Below are 26,203 nucleotides of genomic sequence, written 5' to 3'. Positions count from 1 at the left end.
GGTGCTGCAGCAAAGAAGGTGAATGCTATTTTGGCTTACATTAATAAAAGCATAATTTCCAAGCTGAGGGAAGTAATAGTCCCACTCTATTCTGCACTAGTCAGGCCTCATCTGGAGCACTGCATTCCATTTGGAGCCTTTTAAAAAGCGATTGAAGCAATACACAGAAGAGCTATATAAAAAATGTGAATCGATGAATCACAAGTGGAAAATAGCAGTTTATGAAAACGAACCTCAAATTCTGGAAAGCGAAGTGCTTTGCACTGAAAGAAACTGGGAAAAATAAATCACCAGGAACAGATGACATACCAATAGAATGGCTACAATCCACAGCGACAGAATCAACTTCAGTTCTAACTAAAACCTGCCAACAAATACGGGAAAGAAAACAGTGGCGATTGCAAGTGATCAATAAAATCCCCATCTGAAAAAACAGTAGACACAAAGGACTGCAGTGACTGCAGGGCCTTTGCACTAATTCCCCATGCACGCCAAGTCATGCGCAACATTCTGCAGCAAAGACTACTGTCATAGAGGGAGCGAGAAATCCCAGAGGTGCAAGCCGGATTCAGGAAAGGAAGCGGCACTAGAGATCACATTGCAAACATATGATGGAACGCACCAGGGAACTGAAGAAACTCTGCATGTGCTTTATCGACTACACCAAAGCACCTGACTGTAGAGACTGTATAGATCACAAAAAGCTACGGTTTGCTCTTAAAGGAATGGGAGTGCTTCTACATCTAAGTGTCTTGATCTAGCTGTCTTGATGCATTCTGGACAGGAGGCTGCAGCCAGAACTAAATACAGAGAAACAGAATGGTTCCCAATCAGAAAAGGGAGTCAGGCAAGGAGCCATTCTATTACCCTATTTATTCAACCTGTATGCAGGGGGGGGGGGTAGTTTTCGGTTGAACATTCGGAGATTCTCAATGAGAGCAATTCAGCAATGGAACCAATGGCCTAGTCGGGTGGTGGGGTCTCCTTATGGGGATATCTTCAAAAAGAGACTGGAGAGCTACCTGCTAGAGATGCTCTAACTGGTGACTCAGTGGCTTGTATATCTCTTCCAACTCTTATGATTTGATGACTCTATTATTCGATATTAGCTGCGTTTACGCAGGAGACAACTCCCCCTGCTGAGAAGGGGTCCTTTATAATATTACTATTCCATGAGACACAATATATAGCCATTCAAGACATCATTAGACCTTGGGGGAAATAGAACATCTCTCTCAAAGCCAATTCAGGAATGCTATGCTAATATTGACTTTATTAAAATGAAAAGAAAAGTGAGTGGGGGGCGGGGGGTAGAGCAGGCCTAAAGCTATTTTAATCTATTATCAGAAGCTAATCAGAGATAGCTGTACTAGCAAACACATTTATGGTCATTAGCAAACAGTTAATGGACTAATTTCAAAGATGAACGATGTCAGCGGCGGGTAAATTTTGATAAGAGATTGTGCGAGTGAGAGGGGCCTCCCATGAAACCTTTTGCAATGGACTTTACCCTGCAAGAAATCTCCCCAGGTAAAAAAATCATGGACACGATTCATTTACAGTCCAATTGCGGATAGCCAACAGTAGCCTCTAGGTCAGGAATGGGGAACGTGTGTCCTTCCAGATACCGTTGGACTGAAACTCCTATTATCCCTAGCCAACGTAACCCACAAAAAACTATGGATGCCTGCCATGAAAGCCTTCGACTTCACAAACGCCACCATATTTCCCAGTAATATACCATCCTGCATGGTAATGGGAGTTGCATCAGCAATTGTGACTGTGTGTGTTTTAAGTAAGATAATTTGGGAATTCTGCTTGGTGAGGGTACTGAGAATTTTAAACAAGTGTCACAACTTAAGAATACAAAAGAACACCTCCACATTTGCGGCTTTGACTTTTGCGGATTTGATTACTTGCAGTTTTGATTAATACGTTCTCTCTAGGTCCTCCAGCGCAACTCTGCCAGAGATTGACCATAGAGTTGTGCTGGAGAACCTAAAAGATCCTAGAGAATACACTTCTCCAGGCATTTGTAGGTCTTGCAGCATGATTCTACGACCAACTTTTGGCAGATGTTGACCGCAGAGTTGCACTCAGGGACCTGGCCATTCCTAGAGGGGTGTTCCATCAGATAAAAAGAATACTGTTTCTTATACGTGGTTTTTCCACATTCACGGGGGTCCTTCTGTCCAGTATAGCTCCCAGGGACCGCTCTGCAGAGAGCGGGAATGATGGTCGAATCTGTCTCCGGGGCTATGGCTCTGGGCAGCTTCCTGGAAGGTGCGTCATAAGCGCTGTGGTGTAGCCTCGTGATGGTCCTTCCACTCAGCACCGTTTGGGTGCTGCACTGAAGGGACATCATCATGGCGCGTGCTGTCTGGATGGGTGTGCGCCAAAATGGCACCCGGCAGAGAAAGAAGGGCTTTGAGCGTGTCAATGCTCAGCCTAGTGTAGCCCTAGTGTGCATACAGGCTGGCAAAAAGTGCCGGTCTGTACCACCCGTAAGTCTGTAGGACGGAATGTAATTTTACTTCAGGGATCCTCCTGCCAATCCTTCTATCTGTTTATGCCCATTGCTCAGGCAGCAAAAGAAAAAAAAACACCTGCCTGCTTTACTGTACAGTGCACCCGCATCATACGCAGGCACCTTTTACATGGCTTTCAACTTAGGCTGAAAGCTGCGCGACAGAGGTTTCAATGGCGCGTGCACCTACAGTGTGTGTGCCGCACCGCATGCCATGCACGAGCCCCATTATTTTCAATGGGGCTTGAGCATACGCACCATTTGCCTTATGCAGAGGGGTCCAGAATGGATCCCCGCGTAAGGCAAGGGTGCACTGCATTTACTCTTTAAGTACTTAGTGAAGTCAGCTGCATTGAATGGAACATATCTGACGCATGATTTATAGGACAAAAGGAGCAATTATCCCAAGTTCGCCATCCAAGCAATCTTGATATATCCTCATCATCACCACTCCGCCCCACGAACCGGCACAAGTGGCTTCAGGGGAGTGTCAACAACCACAAGCTCCTAAGCTAAAATTAATTTTCATCTGCTCCCAAATCTAAGCAGCTGACAAGCTCATCTTTTACGGGGGCCATGGATTTCCGATCTCCGCCGCACAACTATAGATATTAACATCCCCAGCCATCCTGCAAGGGAGACGCTTGAGTTCAAATCCATGATTTATTGATTCCTTTCTCACGCCCAGATAGATAAAAGCACAACATGTTATTTCAGCCTGTACTTCTAATGACCTCGGAGCATTCAGCAGAACCTGCTGTAAAACATTTCCTCGCCTCATAGGGAAGGGATTTTAAATAAGTACGCCACCCAGGAAAAAACAATGCACCTGGAAAACAGGTAACTTTCTATAAGAGGCTAATTACAACCTGAAAGTCTGCTTCCAAAATTAGCCTTTTCCTAAAATGGCAACAAGATTGAATAATCGGGCATTGAAACGTTCTGCTGGATTATCCATACCTCTGTTGTACCGATGCAGTGCAACTTTATTCACGGACTCTGCTGCTGTCATCTTCAGAGGATGCTGGCATGGAAGGTAGTGGGGAGTCAAAGGCTTTCAGGGCCGGCATCCATAGATTTTTGTGAGTTTTGGGGGGCTATGAGGCTGCGTTCTGGAAGAGTATATTCCTGACGTTTTGCCTGTATCTGTGGCTGGCATCTTCATCTTCATGGTGCTATGTCTCCATGCTATAAAATTCTGGGAATGGCCGTTTGTTGCAGCACCCAACAAATGACCATTCCCAAAATTCCATAGCATGGAGCCATGGCACCGAAAGACATATCAAACCAGTTTATTTCTGCAATGTGGATGCAGCCTTCATGTCACAAGCAATACAGGGGTCCCTCTATACATTTCTTGAGTGTTTAGAACATCCCTCCTCCATGATTTAGCAGAAACCCAATTAACCTCAACTTTAAACGATAAGATGGTGAGCCGATAATAGGGCCAGACATTGCAGAAACAGAGGCGTTGACAGTAGGATGCCACGTTGACCAAGACAAATGAGAGGCTCCGAACAGACAGGTTGCCCTTTCTTCCTAGGCAGGGAAACTCCGTTGTGTCGATATTTCACAAATTAAACCCCTAACCTGATACAGCGCCAGTTTGCAAAGAGGAGCGAGCCTCTCCATCAAGAGGATAAATTCGTCAGCGTCACTTTGCTTCAAGTGGGTGGCTCTTTCCAAAATTGCAAACCACAAAAGATCTCACTGAGCTAGATAGAAAAGGCAAGGCTGTAATCCATCATGGGAAAGGGATCCTGGCCAAAAACCCAACACATTTTCTTGTTTCTTTTCACACACAGACACACACGCACTTGGTTTCTTTGGCCAACTCAGGTAAATGGGAAATCGGGGGTTTCTTGTGTAACTTGTCAAAATCCCCTCTATGAGAAAGAGGACTAACAGGGAATGAACATCCCTCCAAAAGCAGCTTGCTTATCCGTTATATACATACTACTACCAGACAACATCATTGACTTCCGTAACCCATGCGAAAGCAAAGTAAGCAACAGTTTAAGGCAGCGATTCCCAAAATGTTGGGTCTCCAAGTTTTTTGGGGTTCCACTCCCAGAAGTCCCAGCAAGCTTGGCCAACAGTCGGAATTCTGGGAGCCAAAGTCCAAAACATCTGAAAGAACAAAATTTGGGCTTTTAACTTGGAAGGGCCTTTAAAAAAAAGGTATGTTTTAAACTTTGTTGGTTTACTTACATCCCAAGAACACTGTTTTCCCAAACTCATTCAAACTTACTGTTTTGTAAAGTTCAAATTGATTTCCCATCTCAGCATGGACAATTTTTTTTAAAAATCTATACAACTCCAGCAATTAAAACTCTTTTCAAAAGCTATTCAAACCTCATCTGTTAATTTTTTTCACTGCACACTCAGTATTTCCCTGAACGACTTAGCTTTCATGGTACAAACTGTACCTGTGGGCATTCAACTGCATCGTTCGATATCCAGGATTGAACAAAAGTCCACATAAAAGAAAGGTTAATAGGGAACTGATCTGCTTTTCAATGAAACTGGTGACTCTTCCATCTGCACTATGATTATTATATTATTATATTTATCTGTATCCTGTTTTCCCCCCCAAATTGGGACTCAACGTGATTCACAATTTAAAAGAACAATCCAATTAAAAACATACAAAATGTGCAGAATCATAAAAAAAGACAACATTAGAGACAGCGGAGAAGCATTTAAGTGAATAGTGCACAAAGCATTCTGAGTGCTACAGAAATGCCACTTAATCCATTAAACCCTTCAAAAGGAATTTTGGATGCAAATCTGACAAGGTCTATACAGTGACCCACCAACCTGAATTGCTCACAGAAACATGAAAAGTTGGACCACACTGAGTGATGGATAAACACAGAATCAGAGTTGGAAGATACGTTTTTTGTGGGTTTTTCGGGCTGTGTGGCCATGTTCTAGAAGAGTTTCTTCCTGACGTTTCGCCAGCATCTGTGGCTGGCATCTTCAGAGAAAGTTGGCATGGAAGAGAGTGGGGTCACACAGTATGCATGTGTGTGTGTGTTATATATACGCCTCCCCAGGTATATATACATCACACACTTCCATGCCAGGATTCTCTGAATATGGCAGCCACAGATACTGGCGAAACGTCAGGAATAAACTCTTCTAGAACATGACCACATAGCCCCAAAAAACAACAAAAAACTAAAGCACTTGACCCCCAAAATTCAGTATCTGCAGGTTGAACTTAGCAACCTTATATCCAGTCCTTTTAACAGTGAGATTCCAAGCATGCTTACTCACAAATAATTCTTACTATGCTATAGCCTCCAAACATTTTACAGATGAAAACCAGGATATGTGTGACCAACCAACATCAGAGTGCGGCCAAGATGGCAAAAGTTGTTAATGCAGAAAGTCTACAGAGCAAAGCAAGGTTTCTGCCCCTCTCCTCTTCTCCCTGCTCTGCTTTCGCATTTAGAACTCTGTTTACAGCAGTTAAAGTAAGCTGGAGACAAAAGAAGTTGAAAGGAGAAACAAACTAAAGCATTTTTAAAGCAGCTGACAAATGGGACAAGGCTGCTTGGGACTGTCCCTGCCAAAATGAGACTGTTGGTGTTGCACCCAATGCAGCTTAAAAAAGGCACCATGGTCTAGTGAACGGTTAGTTGTTGTCATGTGCCTTCAAGTCGTCTCCAACCTATGGCAACTCCAAGGCAAACCCATCACGGGAATTTGTGGGCCTGAGAGCGTGTGACTCGCCCAAGTGGGTTTCCACGGATGAGAAGGGTATCAAACCCTAGTCTCAAGTTGTAGTCCAACACCCCAACCACTACACCATGCTGGCTTTGGTTAGTTACAGTAGATTAAACACAGCGCCAACCCTACCTTGACTGAAATGAAGAAGATTTATTTACTTGGTTGTGATTAAGGCCCATTGATTTCTGGGTGGGACTAATATTGGGGTTTGTCTCAACAAACAATTAAATGCAAACAGCTTTGCATACGTGGAGAAGTCAAGCCTTTTCTTAGCTGGCGGCCCACTGCCTAATTCATCTAATCTTGCCAGATTCAGCATGGGCAATGATCTCCAAACAAGCTTACCAATGGAATGATTTCAGCAAATGGCCCAGTGGGCTTAAAGGCAACACTTTTTAGTCTCCCAAATAAAAAGATCCATATTACCATGTTGCAATATCTCCACCCAGTGATGGACTGCTGCATTGCTACTCAAACGTTCTCCCGTTCCTTAGCATTTTAGCATGGCTCAGCCACCCCACTGCAATTTAAATCCGACGTTAGGAGTTGTACCAAGAAAACAACATACATTACAATTAATTCCATTCAAACAACAGCTACTGTTGAAGATTCAATCCATCGAGAGCGGTGGATAGAGTAGGGATTGGCATAACCTGTTCTACCCAATACTCTACTTAACACTAACTGAAACCGTTCAAAACTGGGGAGAACAAGAACAAGGGAAAAATCCACGAAGTGTGGATACACTATATATCAGTAAATACGGATAAATAATGAGATCCTGCACAAAATCAATTTGATTCAAATAACAGAATATTTCATTATCATGATAACAGAGAACAAGTAATGTAATTGTGAGTTCAATTTAGGAAGACCAAGGTTTAACCCAGCTTTTCCATACTTCTAAATACATAAAACAAACAAACATTAACACTAGAAATTTCAGTTATCACAAAGGAGAAAACAAATATAACATACCTTACAATTATGCTTACCTCTATTTTAAGCCATATCCAGTTTGCTTTCAACAAAGTCAAGGAGTACAAACAAATTGTAACTACTAGTGATCTTACACATTATCTTCTAAACACCTTACAGGTGGCTCATTCTTATACAACATTTCTTAAAGGGACATGAGCTTGCTTCCATATAAACTAAATCTCCCAGATTGGAAAACCTAAGAACAGGCTGAATTACATGATAATATCCCATTATGGTGCAATACTCTGAATCGATACAGTAAATTAGCTTCTAGCAAACCTTTGGGTTTAAATGAACGTTTGGACTTATCAGTTTTTCTGTAAAGAAGTTGTTAACAAGTATTTACAGCATATGCTATTGTTACATCTATGTTTGCTCTTTGGTTGTATTTTGAATTTAGCATGTCAATCGCTATCTGGCATTATTATCGTAGCTCAAAGTACATTTGATTCAAAACATTTATTGTTCTCTATTATCAGGATGAAATATTGTTATTTTTTGTTCACTCTATAATTATACTTGTAATTCTTTGAGAATCTAATTGACTTTGTGCAGTATCTCATTATTTATCCGGATTTAGTGATATACAGTATTGTGTATCCACATTTTGGTTTCCCCCCCCCCCCCCGCTTGTTCTCCCCACTTTTGAACAATAACCTGCTCTACCAATAGGCTATATTTTGCCTGCTGCTTAATTCCATACATCTTGTAGGATGCCATCTTTGAAACTTCCGTCAGGCTGGTTGTTAGTGCCAAGCTGATGCCCTCCCCGCCCTCCATGGATCAATAGTTTCCTAGAAAAGAGGATCCCCCTTTGTTTCCCTTAGTTGGAAATTCTGACTAAGATTGGAAAGACCCAGACTCCGCTATAATGGTCCCATTATGTGCCCCAATTACTACTGCTTATCTTACATACCTAATAGGAATGGTTTGAAGATGCAGAATAAGGAGAAGCTAGCCATACCAGTGGTTCTCTAAATGTTTTGGACTTTAACTCCTGGAATCCCCACTGGCCACATTGGCTAGACTTTTGGGAGCTGGAAGTTCAAACAACCTGGAGAATCAAATGCTGGGAAAAACAGACCTACATCACCTTAGTTTCCTGGCTTAATGCGACATCCCCAAAGGCAACCAGGTTTTAACTAACATCGAAGGGGGCTACCCACTCCACTTCATTTCCAAAAACCTCTCCTGCCAGGGAGACTGCACTCATTTTGACAGCCAACAGCCCAGCACCAAAATGCTTCTCTCCCTCCTTGACCCATGCCTTTTGTACAGACGCATGTAGGAGCCAGCTTCCAAGATTTCAAAGATTTTAATCGTTTCTTTGGGCAAAACACTATTGGAACTTTCTCCAGACAACTCAACAGAGGAAGAGGGAATGGCATGGTATTTTGGCAGCCATTTCAAACCAGAGCCCCTCTCAGTTACCAGCACTGAAGTGCAGAAACTCCAGAGAACTAGGAAGACGGAAGGTTTCTTACAAGTTTGAACAGTTGAACAGGAAAAACACATAAGCAAACATATTGTGCCCCCTTTTCCCCCCCAGCCTGGAAGAATGGTAAGGTGGAATCTTGCTTAGATCTGCGTTGTCCACCTCATTATCCAAAATATAGCACCAAATATCATTAAAACTTTTAGACTTGGAGAAGCAGCAAGTTCCTCTTCTCTTCTAGGTAACCGTACAAAAAGTTTAAGCATGTGCACTTAAGCCTATATGCACCCTGTTTCCAGTCTGGATTTAAAAAACATACCAAATGGCAGTGTTTAACTGGCATGTATTGGCAAATATGACAGTGACTTTTGAAGTGGGAAGCATGGTAAGAGGGTAATTCTAGGGACCAAATCAAAAAAGCTTTCACATCAAAAAGAGCTTTCATGAATGCTGGTTTAGTTTTCTGCTTCCCCCAGCCTCAATTTTAATTTCCCAGGAGTGTTTCCAAAGACATGGGGAGAGGCAAAGGCAGTAAAGGTCCAGCACATATAGGAAAGCATATTTTAGGGGAGGGAAGAGAAAAACTTGCAAAAAGCACAAATGTTGGTCAAACATTTAGGGCAATTTAGATCTATCAATCTTTTGTAGCCTATAAGTTGGGTCAGATAGGTCAATGCCAGGAGTTACTAACTCACAAATTGCATTGGGGGGGGGGGGGGAGGTTAAGAAGGTTTTTCCAAAAATGAGTCATTAACAATTATTACAAGAGGTTAGCTTTCAGGGAAGACAAGAAAACCATTGCAGATACAAGAAAAGAATCATGTTCAATCATCAGTCTGCCCTCCAGGTGGAAATGTAACAATGGAGACATCCTGCCCCATATGTACACCTTCCATTCCGTTTTTTTAATGGAAAGAATGGCAGTGAATTTCCTCCTCCTGTTCGCATAGGAAGGTCTCAAAGTAGTTCAACACAGGCTTCTGATTCTTTAGAAAAGAATCTGCAGAATTCGGGTGGCTGGGTGTATTCTCTCCCTCCCACCTGACATGATGTGTATTGGTTAAAGTTCTCTGGGATCCCCTGTGAAGAGGATGCAAGGTTGGTCAGGTAGTAGAAAGATCAACATGGTGTATTGTGCTAGAGTCCTCTTGCAAAAGAGGGGCTCTGTCTGAAGGCTGGGACGGGTCGTTCCATAGGTTTGGCACTTGCACAGTCATCTTTTGAGCATCTCTCTGAAAAAGAAGCCAGAAAGTCTAGTTAGAACTGGAAGTGCTGTAGTGAGCTCAAGTGATCCTGATAGTGAATTCTGGTGTGGTGATTCAGCTTAATTTAGGAGTAGGCAACCCCTGGTGTCCTTTAGATGTTTAGGATTAAATCAGCCCTATCTGGAATGACCAATTGAAAGGAATTATAGGATCAATAGTCCAGGTTTATCTATACTTGGTTTAACTTCTTACACCACACCATTTTTGCATTGTAAGCATTTTATCCCAATGTATTATTGAAAATTAATAGAGTTACAGTTCAGTATTATGTACATGAACCCCCCATTCCTTGCGATTTAAATAAAAACATGTCAGCTTCACATGCTACAGTCTGACTGTCACTTGTTCTATAAAATTAGGGGTGGACAAATGCAGCTCACAAGAAGTTGCTGAACTACAGCTCCCAATATTCTTCTCTCTGATGAACAGGACTGAAGAGAGCTGCAGTCCACCAATATCTAGAATGCAGCACTTTGCCAGTGCCTAGAGTAAACCAGAGTTAAGAATAACCTTGGTTTGCCTGGATTCAGAGAGAATGCTGAACTCAGATTAATTTGATGCAGAAGTGAGAACGTATGGTCTCTTCCACACTGGAAGAGAAGGAGAAACCAAAGAGAGACTCCATTGCATACAGTGCTATACCACACTTTAGCAATACATCCGAATTTAGCACTTGCATCAAGGGAAAGTGTGGCTCCAAAAGCCCTGATCTGTAACCCTGAGTCCCCTGACAGTATTTCTGTTTTTCAAAAAATTGGTCACACAGTGAAAAAGAACAACAGCCTAAACTGCCAGAAAAATGTGGTCCTAAACCCTTCTGGCTGTATTTCAACTGCTTCCTGAAACAAGGAGTGATGCGCTATCATTGGGAGTGATGCACTTTGTGACTTAAGTTCATCTTGGTATGGTGAATACCAACTCTCCCCACATGAGGGTGCTTTAGAACAAGATATTTAGAACAACATATTGACTAGGCAAAGAACAAAACAAAACGTGGCTCTTCACCCGGCTAGTTTTTAACTGTCTAAAGATATTCAAGCTGCATGGATATCTAAAGCTTGCATATTTCTTTGTTAACACGGGCTGGTCAGCCTAAAACAATAGCTTTATTTTGTTATCCTATTTTTCCCTGTCTTGAATGATAACAGAATTCTGGATTACAAGAGAGATAACAGCAGATACTTCTTTGCAGAAGACATACACCTTACTCAGCAATTAACCGCCACAAGATATTGCATATTAAGCTTAGGTAACTTTAACGGGAGGCAGCACATTTGCAGAGACATCTATACATTCAGGGTAAGGAGGTATACAACTCTGTGAAAGCCTTCTTCGATCCTAGTTTTTTGTGGGTTTTTCGGGCTGTGTGGCCATGTTCTAGAAGAGTTTCTTCCTGACGTTTCGCCAGCATCTGTGGCTGGCGTCTTCACAGACGCTGGCAAAACGTCTGGAATAAACTCTTCTAAAACATGGCCACACAGCCCGAAAAACCCACAAAAAACTATGGATGCCAACCATGAAAGCCTTCAACTTCACTTCTTCAACCCAGCTGGCTGCTTGAAACAATGCCAGACTCGATGGAGATTCAGTCCGAGCCAAAAAAATAATTCTTATGCCTGGCTTCTACCAAAAGAAACAGGACCCCAGTTCAGAACAGAGTTAGAACTTCTTTGGACGTAATTATTATTTTAAGAGAGAGGGAGGAGCAAGAGCATGTTAGCTAGTGCAGAAGAAAAGGGTTCTCAAATTGGGATGGCGGTATTGTAGAAGGATTGCAGAGAGGCAGAGATGCAACTGTTGGTAGTTGGGTGGGATCCCAGACAGCTGCCATTTTGCTCACCAAATTTAAGCACCAAGCCATTCAAGCAACTATTTAAAACCCACTAAGTTTTAAACAGAGCCAAGCTAGTTTGGAGGTGGTTGTTGGTGTAATTGACATTACCTTTCGTTTTCCAGGTATCCACCTAGAATCTGTCTTCCTTCCGCAGGGAGCCGTTTTTTTCTTTGGAGGCCTGGATGGCCTCTTTAGGTCCTGAACCCTTATTACTACTCCAAAATAAAAAGCACTTTCCCTAGAAAATAATCAGTCTGGTTTAAACAGTTTATGCTATACTTCTAGGAGAGTTCATTCGTTTATTGAAAGGTAAATGGAGGATGCATATTTTTTAAAAAAACATTTAATTTGCGTTAAAAAGGGAATCACAGAATCACTGGAGCTAATTTACATCATCTACTTTATTGAAAGGTTGGTTTTCTAGAAGGAAGATCATTGACATCCTAGTTCTATTGGATCTTTGGAAAAAATCAGAAGGGGGTAAGAAGTCGCTTGTCAAGCCACATTTGAAATGGTTCGTTCACATTTGTACTTGCTTTTTTTTTTTTATTAAAAAAGCAATGCTTAGGCAATATATATATTTCCTTCTGACTTTGGGAACAGGAGCCAAAATAAATTTGAGTCTGACTGTGATTCATGCTATATGTGCAAAAAGATATATTATCTTTGATAACTCACAGATTGCTTTACAGTCTGTTTATCCTCACAATAAACTTGTGAAGTCAGTCAATTTATAGAGCCAAAGCCCAAGAATAAGAAACTGAGACAGAGAGAGAAAAAAAGAGGGAGAAAGAGAGAGTCGTTTGCTCGGACATTTGCCCGTCTTGGGGTCCAGGCAAAGAGGTCAGTGCTCCAACTTTTAAACTTTGCATGGTGTGCCCAAGGAGGCAAGAAGCAGTGTGAGAACTCGTTCTCAGTTTGCATGCCCGGCTTCTTCCAGGTTAAGGCGACCCATTTAGGGGTCTCTTACCTGCGGGCCATGATAACTGTAGCCAGTGCTGGATCCAGAGTTATAAAACTTTGGGGCAGACAGGGTCCCAATCACAATGGACCCCTCCTTCTGCCGCAAAACAGTCAACGTCTGTTGAGAAAATGAAGGTTTCATGCGAACACCATTCTAAATTGGCTTGAGTCAGATTGGCATTTCATTACACATAGATTTTCAAGATATATAGCTATATATTGTCATTTGAGGATCAAGTATAAGAGTTATGGATAGTTGTCCATTCAATTGTAATGAGTTTTAATCGAGGATTTTAGAAACTAAGGTCAGCCTTCGTGCAGGGTTGATACCCACTAGGAGGCAATAACCAGGAAGAAAAATTCTATGCTGAGGGCTGGCTGTTATGTATTATCCACTTTAAAAGAAGTTAAGAGAATGCGCTATATTTGCTCAATAACATTTAATCAACAAACTACTTGGACTATTTGCTTACACTTTGTAAACCGCTAGGGAGTGCTTAAGTGCACTGATAAGCGGTATAGAAATGTACTTGCTATTGCTATTGCTTGTACTACACATTGAAAGCAGAACTCTGCTTGCAAATCCAACCTTCTTACTTAAACAGGGCCAAACTGGATGCAATATTCTTGCAAGTAGCTAGTGTATGCATTTTTAAGAAGTGCACTGAGTGCATTTTTGCACTGCAAAAGTGCAATGAAGGCATCTAGACTAATGTGGAGTTCGGGGTTTTTTAAATCCTTTACTTTCATTATTGTCCTGATCCACACCAGTCTCTAGTAGCTTCTGCTTACAAAAGGTAGGGGTAAGGAATTCACACAAAGCCTAATTCCATAAGTAAAGTTGTGTAGTTCAGCCCACATACCTAGATCACATTTAGTGGTCTGCCTATCATTCAGCTACAATTTCAAGGTATGTTGTGGATGCATGTGTGCATGGAGCAGTGTGTTCCAAACATCCAAGAGGAAGAAAAGGCACACACTGGAGCACATCTTACATTCAGAGGGGGAAGTGAGAGTTACTGACAACCAATAAGAACTGTCTGAAGAATACATTCCATGGAATTTTAAATATAGGCTATCCCTAGAATATAGTCGCAAAAAGTCTCCTAGTTTAAGAAATGATGCCCAAGTTCATCAGCTTTTCCCCCTTCTCTTTCCTCCCCATGACACGATATGTTCCTCAGAATGCAACCCTTCATGCAGAGACTATCTTGTTTTTTGCCTGTATAGACACTAGACTGTATGTACCATAGGAGGGTTGGAGAAATTTCAGCCACTCTTTAAAAAATCACAAGCCCTCAATCAATACTACAACCCGAGTAATATTAGCCGACCTGGGAAAACTCTGCTAGAAAAAGAAATATGGTGCTCTCAGAGAAGCAAAAGACCTGATGGCAAATATTGGATACCATCACTATTTAACTGAAGACTGCTGTAGCAAAAGTATCCTCTTTGATAACTTTGTCCAACCAGAAGCTATGGCCTTATACAGGAAGCACACTTCATCTTTAAATTTCTGTAAGTCTGTTGTCTTAATTGCAATAGGGTAACAACTTTAGGCATCAGATTTAGCCACTTACCTGGAGAAAGTCTAAGTCAATGGAATTTCTTGTCAAATAGAAACATATGGAGTTGAGGTGTTACTGGGGCAGTAGCTCTTGGGACAACAATTTACTTTATTAGATACCTGTGATGAAGTAAATCCATTTCTGCCCTAATTCTGTTATGGTAGTCTTTCAGGTTCTATAACAAACTTGTTTTTGCCAGGCAGAAAACCAATACTTCTGAAGTTACTGCCAATGGCATGAACAAGACCACTTGGATTATTAGTAGATTTTCATTCCCACCTCATTAACATGATTGTATTGATGTGAAGGATGCCTAGTTTGCTTGATTGTGTACATATTTTAATAGTTATATTTAAACAAAATATTATTTTTAAATGTAAATACAAAAATATACCAAGTCAAGGAACTCAGGCATCCTGCATAACAGAACTTCTGGGCATATCAAGGTTACCCAGGCATCCTTGTGTGTGTTACAAAACAACCCACTCAAGGAGATGACCATTCCTTGTATTACTATCTGCATTTGTTCTTTATTTTGGAGGACACACCAGGGGCCAGGGCAAGATGCTTTGCTACCTAAAGCAAAGCACAAGATGCCCTTCTGCCTTTTATGCATAGAAGTGAATAAGACTTTCAGTTGAACTCTAGTGTAACATTGGAGATGAGACTGTCCTCCACTCCACCAGAGAGTAGGTGGCTTAATGTAGGGAGTGCATGAGAGACCATGCTGCCCACATCATCTGCTGCCTAAGATGGTTGTTTCACTCTGCATAATGGAAGGGACAGTCTTTCAGGTGGCTATTGCACAGCATGCCCATGTGCCACAAAGGAATAAAATCTGAGGAGCACTGGCAGAGGTCATCCCAGCTCCCGAACTGGAGAGAACTTCCCCATCACCTTCACACGTGGGCACACATACATAGCACTTTTCAAATGTGATCAGTTCACCTATTCAGATGGCTCTTGTAGAGCGCACAATACTCAAGGTATCCATACATGCATGCGTGAAACACCAGATACACCAGGTAGTTATGTGACACCAATTGAAGTGCTTAATTAATAAAGGGGGAAAGGAGAACATGGAGGGGCAGATCAGAAATTTACTGGGTCTCATAGCTGCTTGCTAACTCCCTCCTAACATATCTTATGTTCCCCTTTGGTGTACTGCGTAAGCAGCACTCTGCACATGGCCAGAAACATTCTAAGTCAACAGTCAAAAATTGACAGGACTGCATGAATGCCGTGCTTCTGCCATCAGACTGATCCTAGTTTTATCTCTGCTCTAGGAACTGTGTACTGGTTATTTCAACTCCCTCTCACCTCCTGCACCAAATAGTTCAGCTTCTTCATCAGTGTTCTTCAGCACCTCTACTGTCTACTTGGATTACTAGTCACTCTCCAGGGACTCCTCACTGGAACTGCCAGGGATGGGATCTGGGATTCTGCCACTGAGCTACAGACAGCTCCTCTACTTGTTAGACAGGCTGCCAACATCAGGTATTTGGTGGTGGCTCAGTCTACAGCATGGCCAGATGTGATTCCCACACCGCACCAATAGCCCATAAAGAGTGATCCCAACAGCCCACAGAAATACCAAACTTAGTCTACCTACTTTTCTCCTGGTCTGGTTGCACATAAAAAGGTGGCCAAGTCAACAACTGGGAAAGCCTCCTAGCAAGATGCGTGGTTATCAGACTATGAGGTCTTTTAATGCTCTGCACTTAGAAGGCAGAACCAACCCGCAAAAATTCAGCACCAGTGGGAACAAGTTTGGCACCTGGAGGTAAAAGGCATTTCTTTTTCAAACTCTAAAGCAATCCTCTTGATCACTGCTGGCTCACCTAAAATACATTTTGTCAGTTTATGGTAACTTTGTAGTCAACAGCCCCCAGGCTGTAAGGCTACAACTGCTAGCGGTCACCTCACACTTCACTTTTAGGACTTTAACACGCCTTGCAGTCTTTATGAGTCTCCAGCTTCAAGATTTTGGATCTGATACTGGTTTACTTACACGAGATAGGGACATGCTGTGTCTGTTTCCTGCAGCGACATGCATGTCTGGTATGGCCTTTTCGATGGCCACAAATATATGGCAGAAACTGGCATTTGATGATTTTATGATTACCTGGCAGGAATCAATTTTCAATACCTTTAAAAGGCTCAGTCCCCTCCCCAAAAGAGTAGGCATCTCCTCTTGAGCATAAGAACACTGCCTTGACTCTTTAAACTTGTAAAAGCCAAATAAATGTTGACAAATACACTTCTCATTGGGAAGGCATGTGCTCCAAAATGGTGCATTTGCAAAGATAGGCCTTATGAGCAGGAGACCTGACACTATGCCTTTAATTGGTTTTAGCAGCTCTGCCACAACAGGTTGCTTAAGGGCGCTTCCTGTGATAGGCTGGCCCAACCTTAATTTTGCAACAAAGGGATTTGTAATTTAACTGGCTTAAGTCCATTATGAAATGGCAAACAGGAACCGGAAAGTATGTATTACCATCCACAGGCAACAGAAGGGACAAGTCTTCATATGCTTTTGATGGTTGTAGGTATTATGGATTGTAAAAAGCCCAACACATTTCAGCCTTCACTTAATTGCTTGGCCTTCTTTAGGGGCTACACTAAGATATACACAAATGACAATAATGAATTAAATTTGACTTGTGGGTCAAAAGGACTAGAAACATTAGAGACAATGCAGTGAATACTAACTTTAGGGAAGAAAACACAGAAGCACTCATACTCTTATGGATGCAGCAAGACCAACAGGACACCTCTGCATTTATTCTAATTACACTTCTAAAATGACTGAGTTTATAACTCACATAGACAGATAGAACTGTTTTGACCTACTATAGCACATGTAACAGCTGCTTTATTATATATGCCATTTAATGTCAATGCAAAATAAAAACATATGTGGGTAAAATACCAAGACCCCTAAAAAACTACATAGGAGAACATTTGTCTAATATAAGGAATGGAAGAGTGACTGAACCATTGGTAAGTCATTTCATCATTCTGCAACAGGTATTAAGTTTTGGGTGCTGAAAGCATAGCCCCCCTTTATTGTGTAACAGTCCAGTTATGTACAGAGATTTTTAGCCTACTTCAGAAATTTCTGTTGTTGATAGTTTCAATGGCAAGTATATGTTTTTACGTCAAATAGCATGCACCATTAGGATTTTATATTTATGTAACTAGAAATATGCATTGTCATCCCCTTCTCCTAAATCCTGAAATGTAATTGATGATTGCCATTTATGTTTATCTTAGTGTAGCCCCTGAAAAAGGCCGAACAATAATATAAAGGTCAAAACGCACTGGACTTCATTAAACTTTTTAAAAAGAATAACATACAACCATCAGTGTGTGAAGACTTATTTCTTCTTTTGCCTTAAGTCAATTATGTAAAGCAGCACAAAATGGATATACACCAGTATATTACACTATTTTTAAAAAGGAGATAATAAGGAGATAATTTTGTTTCTAACTAGGGCTCCTCATTTCAAATCCAGTTTGCAAAGATTTTTATTCTCACAATAAAAAATACGATTCAAAGAGGGCATCCGCCAACTTGTGGCTGTTGTGAATTCAGCCCACAGGATAAACTCAGGTTACTCTATTTAAAAAGGGTGGGAAAATGCTAGCATTGCGGCCGCAGGGCCTCCAGGACCCCTCATGTATTTGCCCCTTCCAATGCTCTCCAACTACTTTATTGCCATCAATCCTATCCCCACTGCCATCTCTGTTTGGTGCAGTTTTGCTGCTCTCATATAGCTCAACTCCAATTTTTAAATTTTCATTGAGAGAGTTAGGGTGATTTACAGAAAGGAAATGGGAATTTTCAATTTGGTTGGAGGAAATCAGAAAGTAGGCCAATCACAGAACTAAGAAACACATACTTTCAGGATTTGCAGCTGGCTTAGTCCTACCTTGCTCTTGAGACCAAATAAGGCAGCAGTTATAAGCAGAACACTTCCAAGGGCAACCAGGCAGTATTGCACGTAACCCAGCACAGAAGGGATGAGCACCAAACTGACATAGAAATCATGTAAGACACCGCCTTCAATCTCTCCACTCTGTTCAAGAGAGAAAAAGATAGAAGATAAATTCAGACCCCCGCAAAATGGTCACGTCTACAAACTGGCCTGACTGCCACAAATGCCACCTTCTTCCAAAGCACTGGTGGAGAACCTGTGGCCCTGTACGTGTTATTGGACTCCAATATCCATCAGAAAGGCCAAGGGGCAGGAGCAACCTCAAGAAGGATGCAAATCCTCCATATTCAAGTGCTAAGATGCCTTCTGATTTGCAGTGTGTTACAACCAGCGCTGTAGTGTTAACCGCCATCAAGAGGCATGGGCCCTCAAGTCCATGTTAAAATCATCACTTCTGACCTCCAAGCTCTTGCCTCCCAGCGCTAGGATCACAATGGAGGCTTGGCTGTGGTCAATTCAGGTAAAAAGGAGGCTTCACATATGCTAAGAGATACTTTGGGGGGGTTATGTGTTAATTTGTATCTCTTCCTTTCTCCAAGAAGCTTAGAGTGCGTTTCTCAAGTACGATTCTGAACAGCACTGAGAAAGGGGAAAATGTTAATTGGCTTGACAATGAATACCAATTCGTTTCCCCAGTTTTGAGAAAATTTGTCCATGCTGCTCTTGGCCTCACTCTCCCCTTAGATGTCTCCCCTATATTTCCCCTCAACTGCCAAAAATTCCCATTTTGCTAGGATCACACTTGGCAAAAAACACATTGTTCTTTTTTACCCCTAAACCATTAGAGTTTTTATCCCCCCAACTTCTCCCACCCCCAAACCTGATCTCTTTGAGCACCAGATGCTCACCAACTTTCTGCTTTCACCATCTTGGACCCTGTTTGAAATGCTGAAGTGTTTGTTTTCTTTTTTCTTTTTAATCACATCATGGCAGGGCAAAGCTGCAGACTGTTTTTAGCCTGTGGTCAGCGGCGCAGAAAGCGGCACAAAGATATGGGGAAGCATTCTAGAACAGGGATTTAGCTTTTTTGACAGAAGCACAATTCATGTCCAAGTAGTTGAATAAGCCGTTACAAAATTGGCTTATGCAAGATTATCAGTTGGGAACGCACACATTTCATAAAAGCAAATGAAGCCCCAAACTCTCACCCAATTAAATCTGAGTTGTGTTCAAGCACATTGCCAGCTTCTCTGGTCTCTACACGCAGACATACATACCTCTGAGAATGGGGTTTTTTTTGGTGACCAAAAACACTTCCACCTACCTCTGCAAACCAAACAAAAGGTAACACAACTGGCTTGACCCTTCCTGTTTGCCTGAAACAGTAGGAGAGAATGAAGAGAGTTAAAAAAAACAGCTTACACTCAGACATCTACTTCAGCTCCCTTTCCTCATTTTAAGGCAGAGTGTCATTTCCCATGCAAAAGTATACAATCTCCAGCACCTTGAGCAACAGGGCAAAGAAGATACTGTGTCCAGACTTTTTGCATACAAGCCCATTGTTTGAAAATCAGCGTCTTACTTTAGAAATGTACTAGAAGTTAAGTCTCCCTTATCCAAAATGCTTGGGACTAGACATGTTTTGGATTTTGGTTTTGCAGATTTTGGAATATTTGCATATCGGAGATGGGACCCAGATCTAAACATGAAATTCATTTAGTTTTCATATACACCTTAAACATATTGTCTGAAGGCAATTTTATACACAATACTTTTAATAATTTTGTTCATGAAACAAAGTTTGTGTACACTGAATCATGAGAAAGCAAAGGTGTCACTATTTCAGCCACCCATGGGGACTTTTTTTGGATTTGGGAGCATTTTGGAATTGCATATAAGAGAGACTCAACCTGTATTTATTTTTATTACTTATTTGTTAAAATATTTCTATCCTATCTTATATCAAGAGATCTCAGGTCTGCTTACAAATAACATTAACCCAGGTTAAGAAATAGTAACATGATTTAAATAAGCTGAAAGCATATTAAACATTGTGATGAGCTAAAACAAACTTTAAAAATTTAAAGGTTTTCTAAAATTGTAAACAGGTTTTTTTTGTTGAATTAATGAGTCACAAAGATTTGGGTAAGCAACGAAGTTTTAACTTGGTGTGTAAATGACATGTGTGTTGGTCTCAGCCAGGCCTCCAGAGGGAGAGCATTCCACAAGTGGGTTGCCACGGTTGAGAAGGTCCATTCCCATGTCCTGTATTGACCCCTCTGGTGGGACACAGAGGAGCCCCCCTGCCCAGCAGAACTTAATCCTTGGGCATGGTGTTCCTCTCCCCATATCAAGGTCTCAAGGCATTTAAGGTTGTAAATGTTATCACAAGCAGCTTGAATTCAGCCTGAAAATGTATTGGCTGCAGTCCAGTTCTTTTAAGACTGGCATTACAGGGTGTCTGTTTGATATTACACTCAGCGGTTGAGCTGCTGCATTTTGCATTACCTATAGCTTTAGAATCTTCTTCAAAGGCAGCCCCACATAGAGTGCATTATAGCAGTCTAGTCAGGAGGTTACCAGAATTCAAAAAAACACAGCCATGTTAGTCTGTGCCAGTACGTAGTGGGATCTTGCAGAACCTTTGAGGCCAACCCAAAGAAAGAAGCCGATGGCCTAAGCTTTTATAGACTATGTCTGCCAAGCATCTGATGAAGCAGACATAGGCCGGGGACAGACAGTCTTGAAGTGGCATGCCACTGTTGATACTAGGGTTCTGGAGCGCACAGCAACTGCATGCTCCGGAACCCTAGTACGTACGGGCGGTGGCATAATAATAATAATAATAATAATAATAATAATAATAATAATAATAAATGATAATGATAAATTTTATTTATATACCGTTTTTCCGCAGATCATGGTGGCGACCTGTCCACATGGGCATCGCCATGATGATGTAAGGGACACGCAGCGTACAGATGCCACTGTGTGTTGCTTAAGTCACTGGCGCGCCAATGCCGCACTTGAGACGTCAGCCGGGTGCCATAAAAAGAACCTGCTTTTCACAGGTTCTTTTTACTCCAGACAGACGCCACGCGGTTTGGCTGCTGCAGTGTCCCTCCAGAGTTAAAACGGGTGCTTCCAGCCCACCATTTTGGGGTGGTTTGTTTTGCCTCATAGTCTACAAAGGCCTCTGCTACCAACTTCTTTCTCTCAGTCTGCCTAAGTGTAGGACCACACTTTTCTACCTGTGGAAATTCATTCTGTTCAGTTTTGATTCAATTCTGTAATTTGAACCTGATTCCATAAAAACTGACCAGACCGTGTACAGGACCCCTTCTTAGGCTTTGTAACAAGTGTGGTAGCAAGTTCTGAATGTCAAGTCAAGTTCATACTACTTACAGTATGCCAGGGACGTGCTTTATGAAAATATTCAGCTGCAGCTTTATGGAACATGTCATAGGAATGCCAGTCATCTGCATTAGAAAGAGAGAAATACTGATGATATTTTTTTAAAAGCCCAAATCTCAAACTTGCTTTTCCTAAATTACTTTCCCCATTCAATTGCCTTCAAAAGCAACTCACAGCAATTAATTTACTAAACCAAATAAAATCCTTTTTAAAGCAAAAAGAGAGCAACATTAAACTAAAAAGACCTACTTTGGTTACTAGAAGCATCTCCTCTGAAGCAAGGACATCTAGAAGAACACTACAGATCTTAATGCAGGGCTGGACAATGTGGTCCAACAACACGGAGAGGGCCACAAGTCCTATTATCCCTTACTGCTGGCTAAGACTGAGAAGTGTAGTGCAAGAACATTTGGAGGGCTACACATTCCTCACATCAAGCATCCAGCAAGTTCACAGCATTTAGATTTTTCCAGGCTGATTTTCAAATCCCTTTGTCACCCACTCAAACCCCAAGAGACAGCCTCAACCCTCCACTTTAAATAGCTGTAGAAACACAGAATGGCCGTTCTGACAAAGATATATACCTCCCAGCACCAGCCACGAGATACGAGTTGTAAAAATATGGTGTGCTTCTTATCTCCTTAATTACATGTATTTTAAATAAGGGCTTTATTGTTATTGCCCTTCTTTTATGGTAGGCACAGGAGGGGGAAAAACATTACACAACATTTTCCTCTTTCAACACAACAAATAGCACATTTACCCCAGGCTCCAGATTATAAAAATAACGAAACCAAATTCTGCAAGCCAGAAAACAAAGGACGCTGGCCAAGTTCCAGACGCTTTGATATTGACTTGTGTGACTGACTACAACCACAACCTTTAGAAGTTACAATTAAATTATTGCTTCCGAGAATGGGTACATTTCAGCAAAGCCTCTCTGCTTGGACTGCTGCTCCCAGAATTTCCACTGGCAATGTTAGCCTGGAGATGCTTGGAGTTGCATTTCACTCCATTATGGGCAGTTCTCTGCAAGCTAAGGGGCCACAGTCACATCCCAGTCAAAATATATTGCGCTAAGGACAACAAATAATAGTGCATTTTGGCTGGGCAATAAAGGTATCACTCTTTTGTGGATTTTGTATTTTGTTGTATACTGGTAACAATGTTATCCAAATTAGGTGCCACCCTAATTCTTAAAATGTCCTCAGCTCAAAAGGCTACCATTACAAAACCACTGGGATTCCAGAAAACAGGGCTGCAGTGAACACTCTTTAAGAAGCTTGTGGAGGCTTCATTCCATGCAAATTTGGGCTGAGACCCCTTTTACCCAACCTGGTGATCCCCCAGTGTATAAGATTATAAAGTCTATCATCCACAACTAGCATGGCCATTAGCTATTTTATATCCAGGTGCTATTTTATATCCAGCTAGAGTTGCCAGACTGAAAACTGAAAAGGACTCCTGTATCTTGGTACAGAAGGGGGACTTTCGGCAGGCATTGCCAATCTGCTGAAAAATACCTCTTATATACAACCTTTAAAGCTACAGGAGTCCTCTCCAGCTTTTATTCTGGCAATCCTACAGCCAACAACTAGACTGTGGGAAGCTCCAAATTCAAATCTTTGAAGGGCTAACTCAAGGTATTTACCAGAAGCGCCACCTGAAGCAGTTGCCTCTCTTGATTTCAAGGGGATGCCCACCTTGTGCCAACTATTGTGAAGCTCACTAGGTAGCCTTGTATTAGCTACACACTCAGCCGCTTACTTCATAGTTTTGTTAGAAATCTTAAACACCTGGCCAAGTGTCTCGGGGTAATAGGAGGCCCCCAAGTCTAACAAGTGAAATAAGGATGTTTTTCTAAGCAAAGAAAACCAATAATCATCAGGACAGGAGCATGTTAAAAATAATCTCTCGATCTAGGATTAGATCTAGGATTATCTAAATTAGTACAGTGCAAAAGCTCAAAAGTCAGGCATGACATTGCGTCCCGCCAAGACCTGTCACAGCAATTTCAAGCTCTGCCAGACAGTATATGCTTTGCTGTTAAGATATACCAGGAAAAATATGTAATTATTTACTTATGCACCAGTATGCATAGCAATTTCAGAGTCAACAAGGAGACAGCTTGCCTTTGCCTCCTTCTCCTTGCCCCCACCCAAGATGCAATAAATGGGATTACTATATTGTTTTACTTTACAATTGACATAAGAATTACAAATAGGTAATAAGTAAACAGCAAGCTGCTTTACACAGAATCAAGACTTTTGGTTCATTAGCCCATTACTGTCAGTAGTGACCAACAATGACTGCAAGGTTTCAAGTGGAGAGTCAAATTTCAGAGCCAACATGGACAGAACTGCAGTGGATTTGGGGAGCTCTAGGATAGGAAGTATGTGTTCCAATTCTACACTGTAGCCATTTCTCAATTCACATGAAATATAATGGCCACCTGAAAGTGCCATACAAGTAAATTATTTTATCTTTATTACTATGTTATTGTATTATATTATTGTATTGAAGATGAAACCCTTCAGACCATTATGGCTAGACATGCAAACATTAAACATGACAGAAATAGGGTCAGAACCCTGGATTATATGTAGCGACAAAGAAAATTATTATAATAATCAGTGCTAAGAAATGGAAGACATCAAAGAGGAAGAGCAAGAGACCTCTCCTACAAGATCTGAGGAATCAAAAGGAAATTTAAACCAAGAGTAAGGATGCTATATGACTAACAGGGGAACGCATTCTATGATCAAGACAAATAAAAGGACAATTGAAGCAGCAGCCTGAAGAACTATACAGAGAAAAGGCAAAAATTGTCTATAAAGGAGGACACCAAAGAATTTCAGGAGAAAATCAGTGTATGCTTTATAGACTATAGCAAGGTCTTTTAATGGGAAATCATAAAAAACAATGGATAACACTAAAAAAAGTGGTGTGTGTGCACAACATCTGATTGTCTTATTGCATAACCTGTACTCTGGATGAGAGATCACTGTCAGGACAGAACATGGAGAAACAAAATAGTTTTCATTTTGCAAGTGGGACAAACAAGCCTACATTTTATTAGCATATCTGTTATGTGCAGTACATATCATGCGGAAAGCAGGATTAGACGTAGAGGAAGATGATATGAAAACTGGAGGAACATCAGACATGGAAGATCAGCAGACGATACCCATATTAGTAGCAGATTTTTAACGGCTATTGATGAAAGTTAAGGAAAAGAGTGCAAAAGCTGAATAATAAGATGACAAAAATAATGACCCCAGAAGATTTACATAACTTTAAAATGGACAATGAAGACATCAAAATTGTTAATGTTTGCTATTCCTTGCCTCAGTCATCAATCAAAATGGAGACTGTAGTCAACAAATCACTCGTGCCAAACACAATAGGGACAGAAAGTCTGTAACACTCCCCAATGAATAAACTACAAGCATTTGAAAATTTAAATTATTGTACTTTAATGGGGAATTACAGTTCTGGAGCATGTTCCATACACTTGTACTGGGTGTGTGGGTGTGTGCAGTACCAGCAGAAGTACACATTAATCCGTCAGTATGCAAATCCACTGGAATACATGAAAAGCTATTTGGATAAACATTCTCTGGTTTCCCATGGGACCAAGAGAATGGCTAGAAAGTTACTGGCACTGGTCCTACCCACCCAAATTTACTGCTAATTGGGTCCATTTGAGAAGCAATATCATCACCTTAGCCAATGAATAACCTAAGGCTAAATTTGCCATTTGTCATGGAAAATGTGGGAAAATCCCAGATTGAAGGGACTAAAAATGTCCCTGCTGGCTGGGCCAGTTGAAACAATAAATCCTGGATTTCTCCTTCGTCTCGGGCTGATGGGTAGGTTAAAATGGAGCAGTGGCGATAAAGCAGAAAACTGTGCAACAGGACTGGTACTGGTAGGAGCCTCATCCCACCCTGCAGACTCTGGTTGCTACTGCACAGGGGTAGCATTGCCATCTTCTTCTTCCATTCCCTCCCTCCTTCTTCTAACAGGCTCACAAGGTGGGAAAGAAAGGAAGGCGAGCAGAGATGGCCTTGTGTAGTGTGGCGATTGTGTTGGTGGCTTGAGCCTAGGACCTGGACAAGAGGGACTAGAATATGGCAACCCTACCTAAGGCAGTGGTTCTCAAATGGTGGGGTAAGATCCCCCGGGGAGCACAAGACTTGCTCAAGGGGGTGGGCACAAGACTTGGATGTCCTGATCCCTCCTCCTCCTCTTTCCAAACTTCTTCTGTCCTGGTAGGAAGGAGATAGGCAAAGAGGGCACTTAGAGACTCCGCCTGAAGGACGGCAATAAATATTCCTTTATAAAATATTAAAATATGAATATAAATGAATGCCTAAACAAAAATACAAACACTAAACAAAAAATAATTTTTTTAGTCATATACTATGTGAAGGGAGAGTCAGTGTGGAGTAATGATTTGAGTGTTGGACTATGACTCTGGAGACCAGGGTTCAATTCCCCGCTCAACCATGAAACCCACTGGGTGACCTTGGCA

The 26,203-nt window shown here is 41.5% G+C and overlaps 1 protein-coding gene across 3 annotated transcripts in view; it reads right to left on the bottom strand.

Moving 5' to 3' along the window:
* Positions 1-8,548: 8,548 nt before the first annotated feature.
* The window catches only part of LOC149281122 (scavenger receptor class B member 1-like), a 44,080-nt gene continuing 26,425 nt past the window's right edge, over positions 8,549-26,203 (bottom strand). The window contains exons 9-14 of one of the 3 annotated variants that reach the window (XM_089499636.1): positions 21,658-21,731; positions 19,577-19,628; positions 18,247-18,393; positions 12,751-12,861; positions 11,889-12,018; positions 9,831-9,913 (exon numbers count right to left, since the gene is read on the bottom strand). In XM_089499636.1, the coding sequence (XP_089355762.1) occupies positions 11,911-12,018; positions 12,751-12,861; positions 18,247-18,393; positions 19,577-19,628; positions 21,658-21,731 (492 nt within the window). In that variant the 3' untranslated portion in view covers positions 9,831-9,913; positions 11,889-11,910. Of the gene's footprint in view, positions 9,914-11,888; positions 12,019-12,750; positions 12,862-18,246; positions 18,394-19,576; positions 19,629-21,657; positions 21,732-26,203 lie in introns of all 3 variants that reach the window. The other 2 variants (XM_089499635.1, XM_089499637.1) reach the window with 2 other exon arrangements.

Source organism: Sceloporus occidentalis, unplaced genomic scaffold, assembly GCF_023333645.1.
Source record: "Sceloporus occidentalis isolate IW3139 unplaced genomic scaffold, rSceOcc1.0.p SCAF_138, whole genome shotgun sequence".
Lineage (NCBI taxonomy): Eukaryota > Metazoa > Chordata > Lepidosauria > Squamata > Phrynosomatidae > Sceloporus > Sceloporus occidentalis.
Note: the sequence above shows the minus strand (reverse complement) of the source record. Positions and strands in the feature narration are given on the sequence as shown.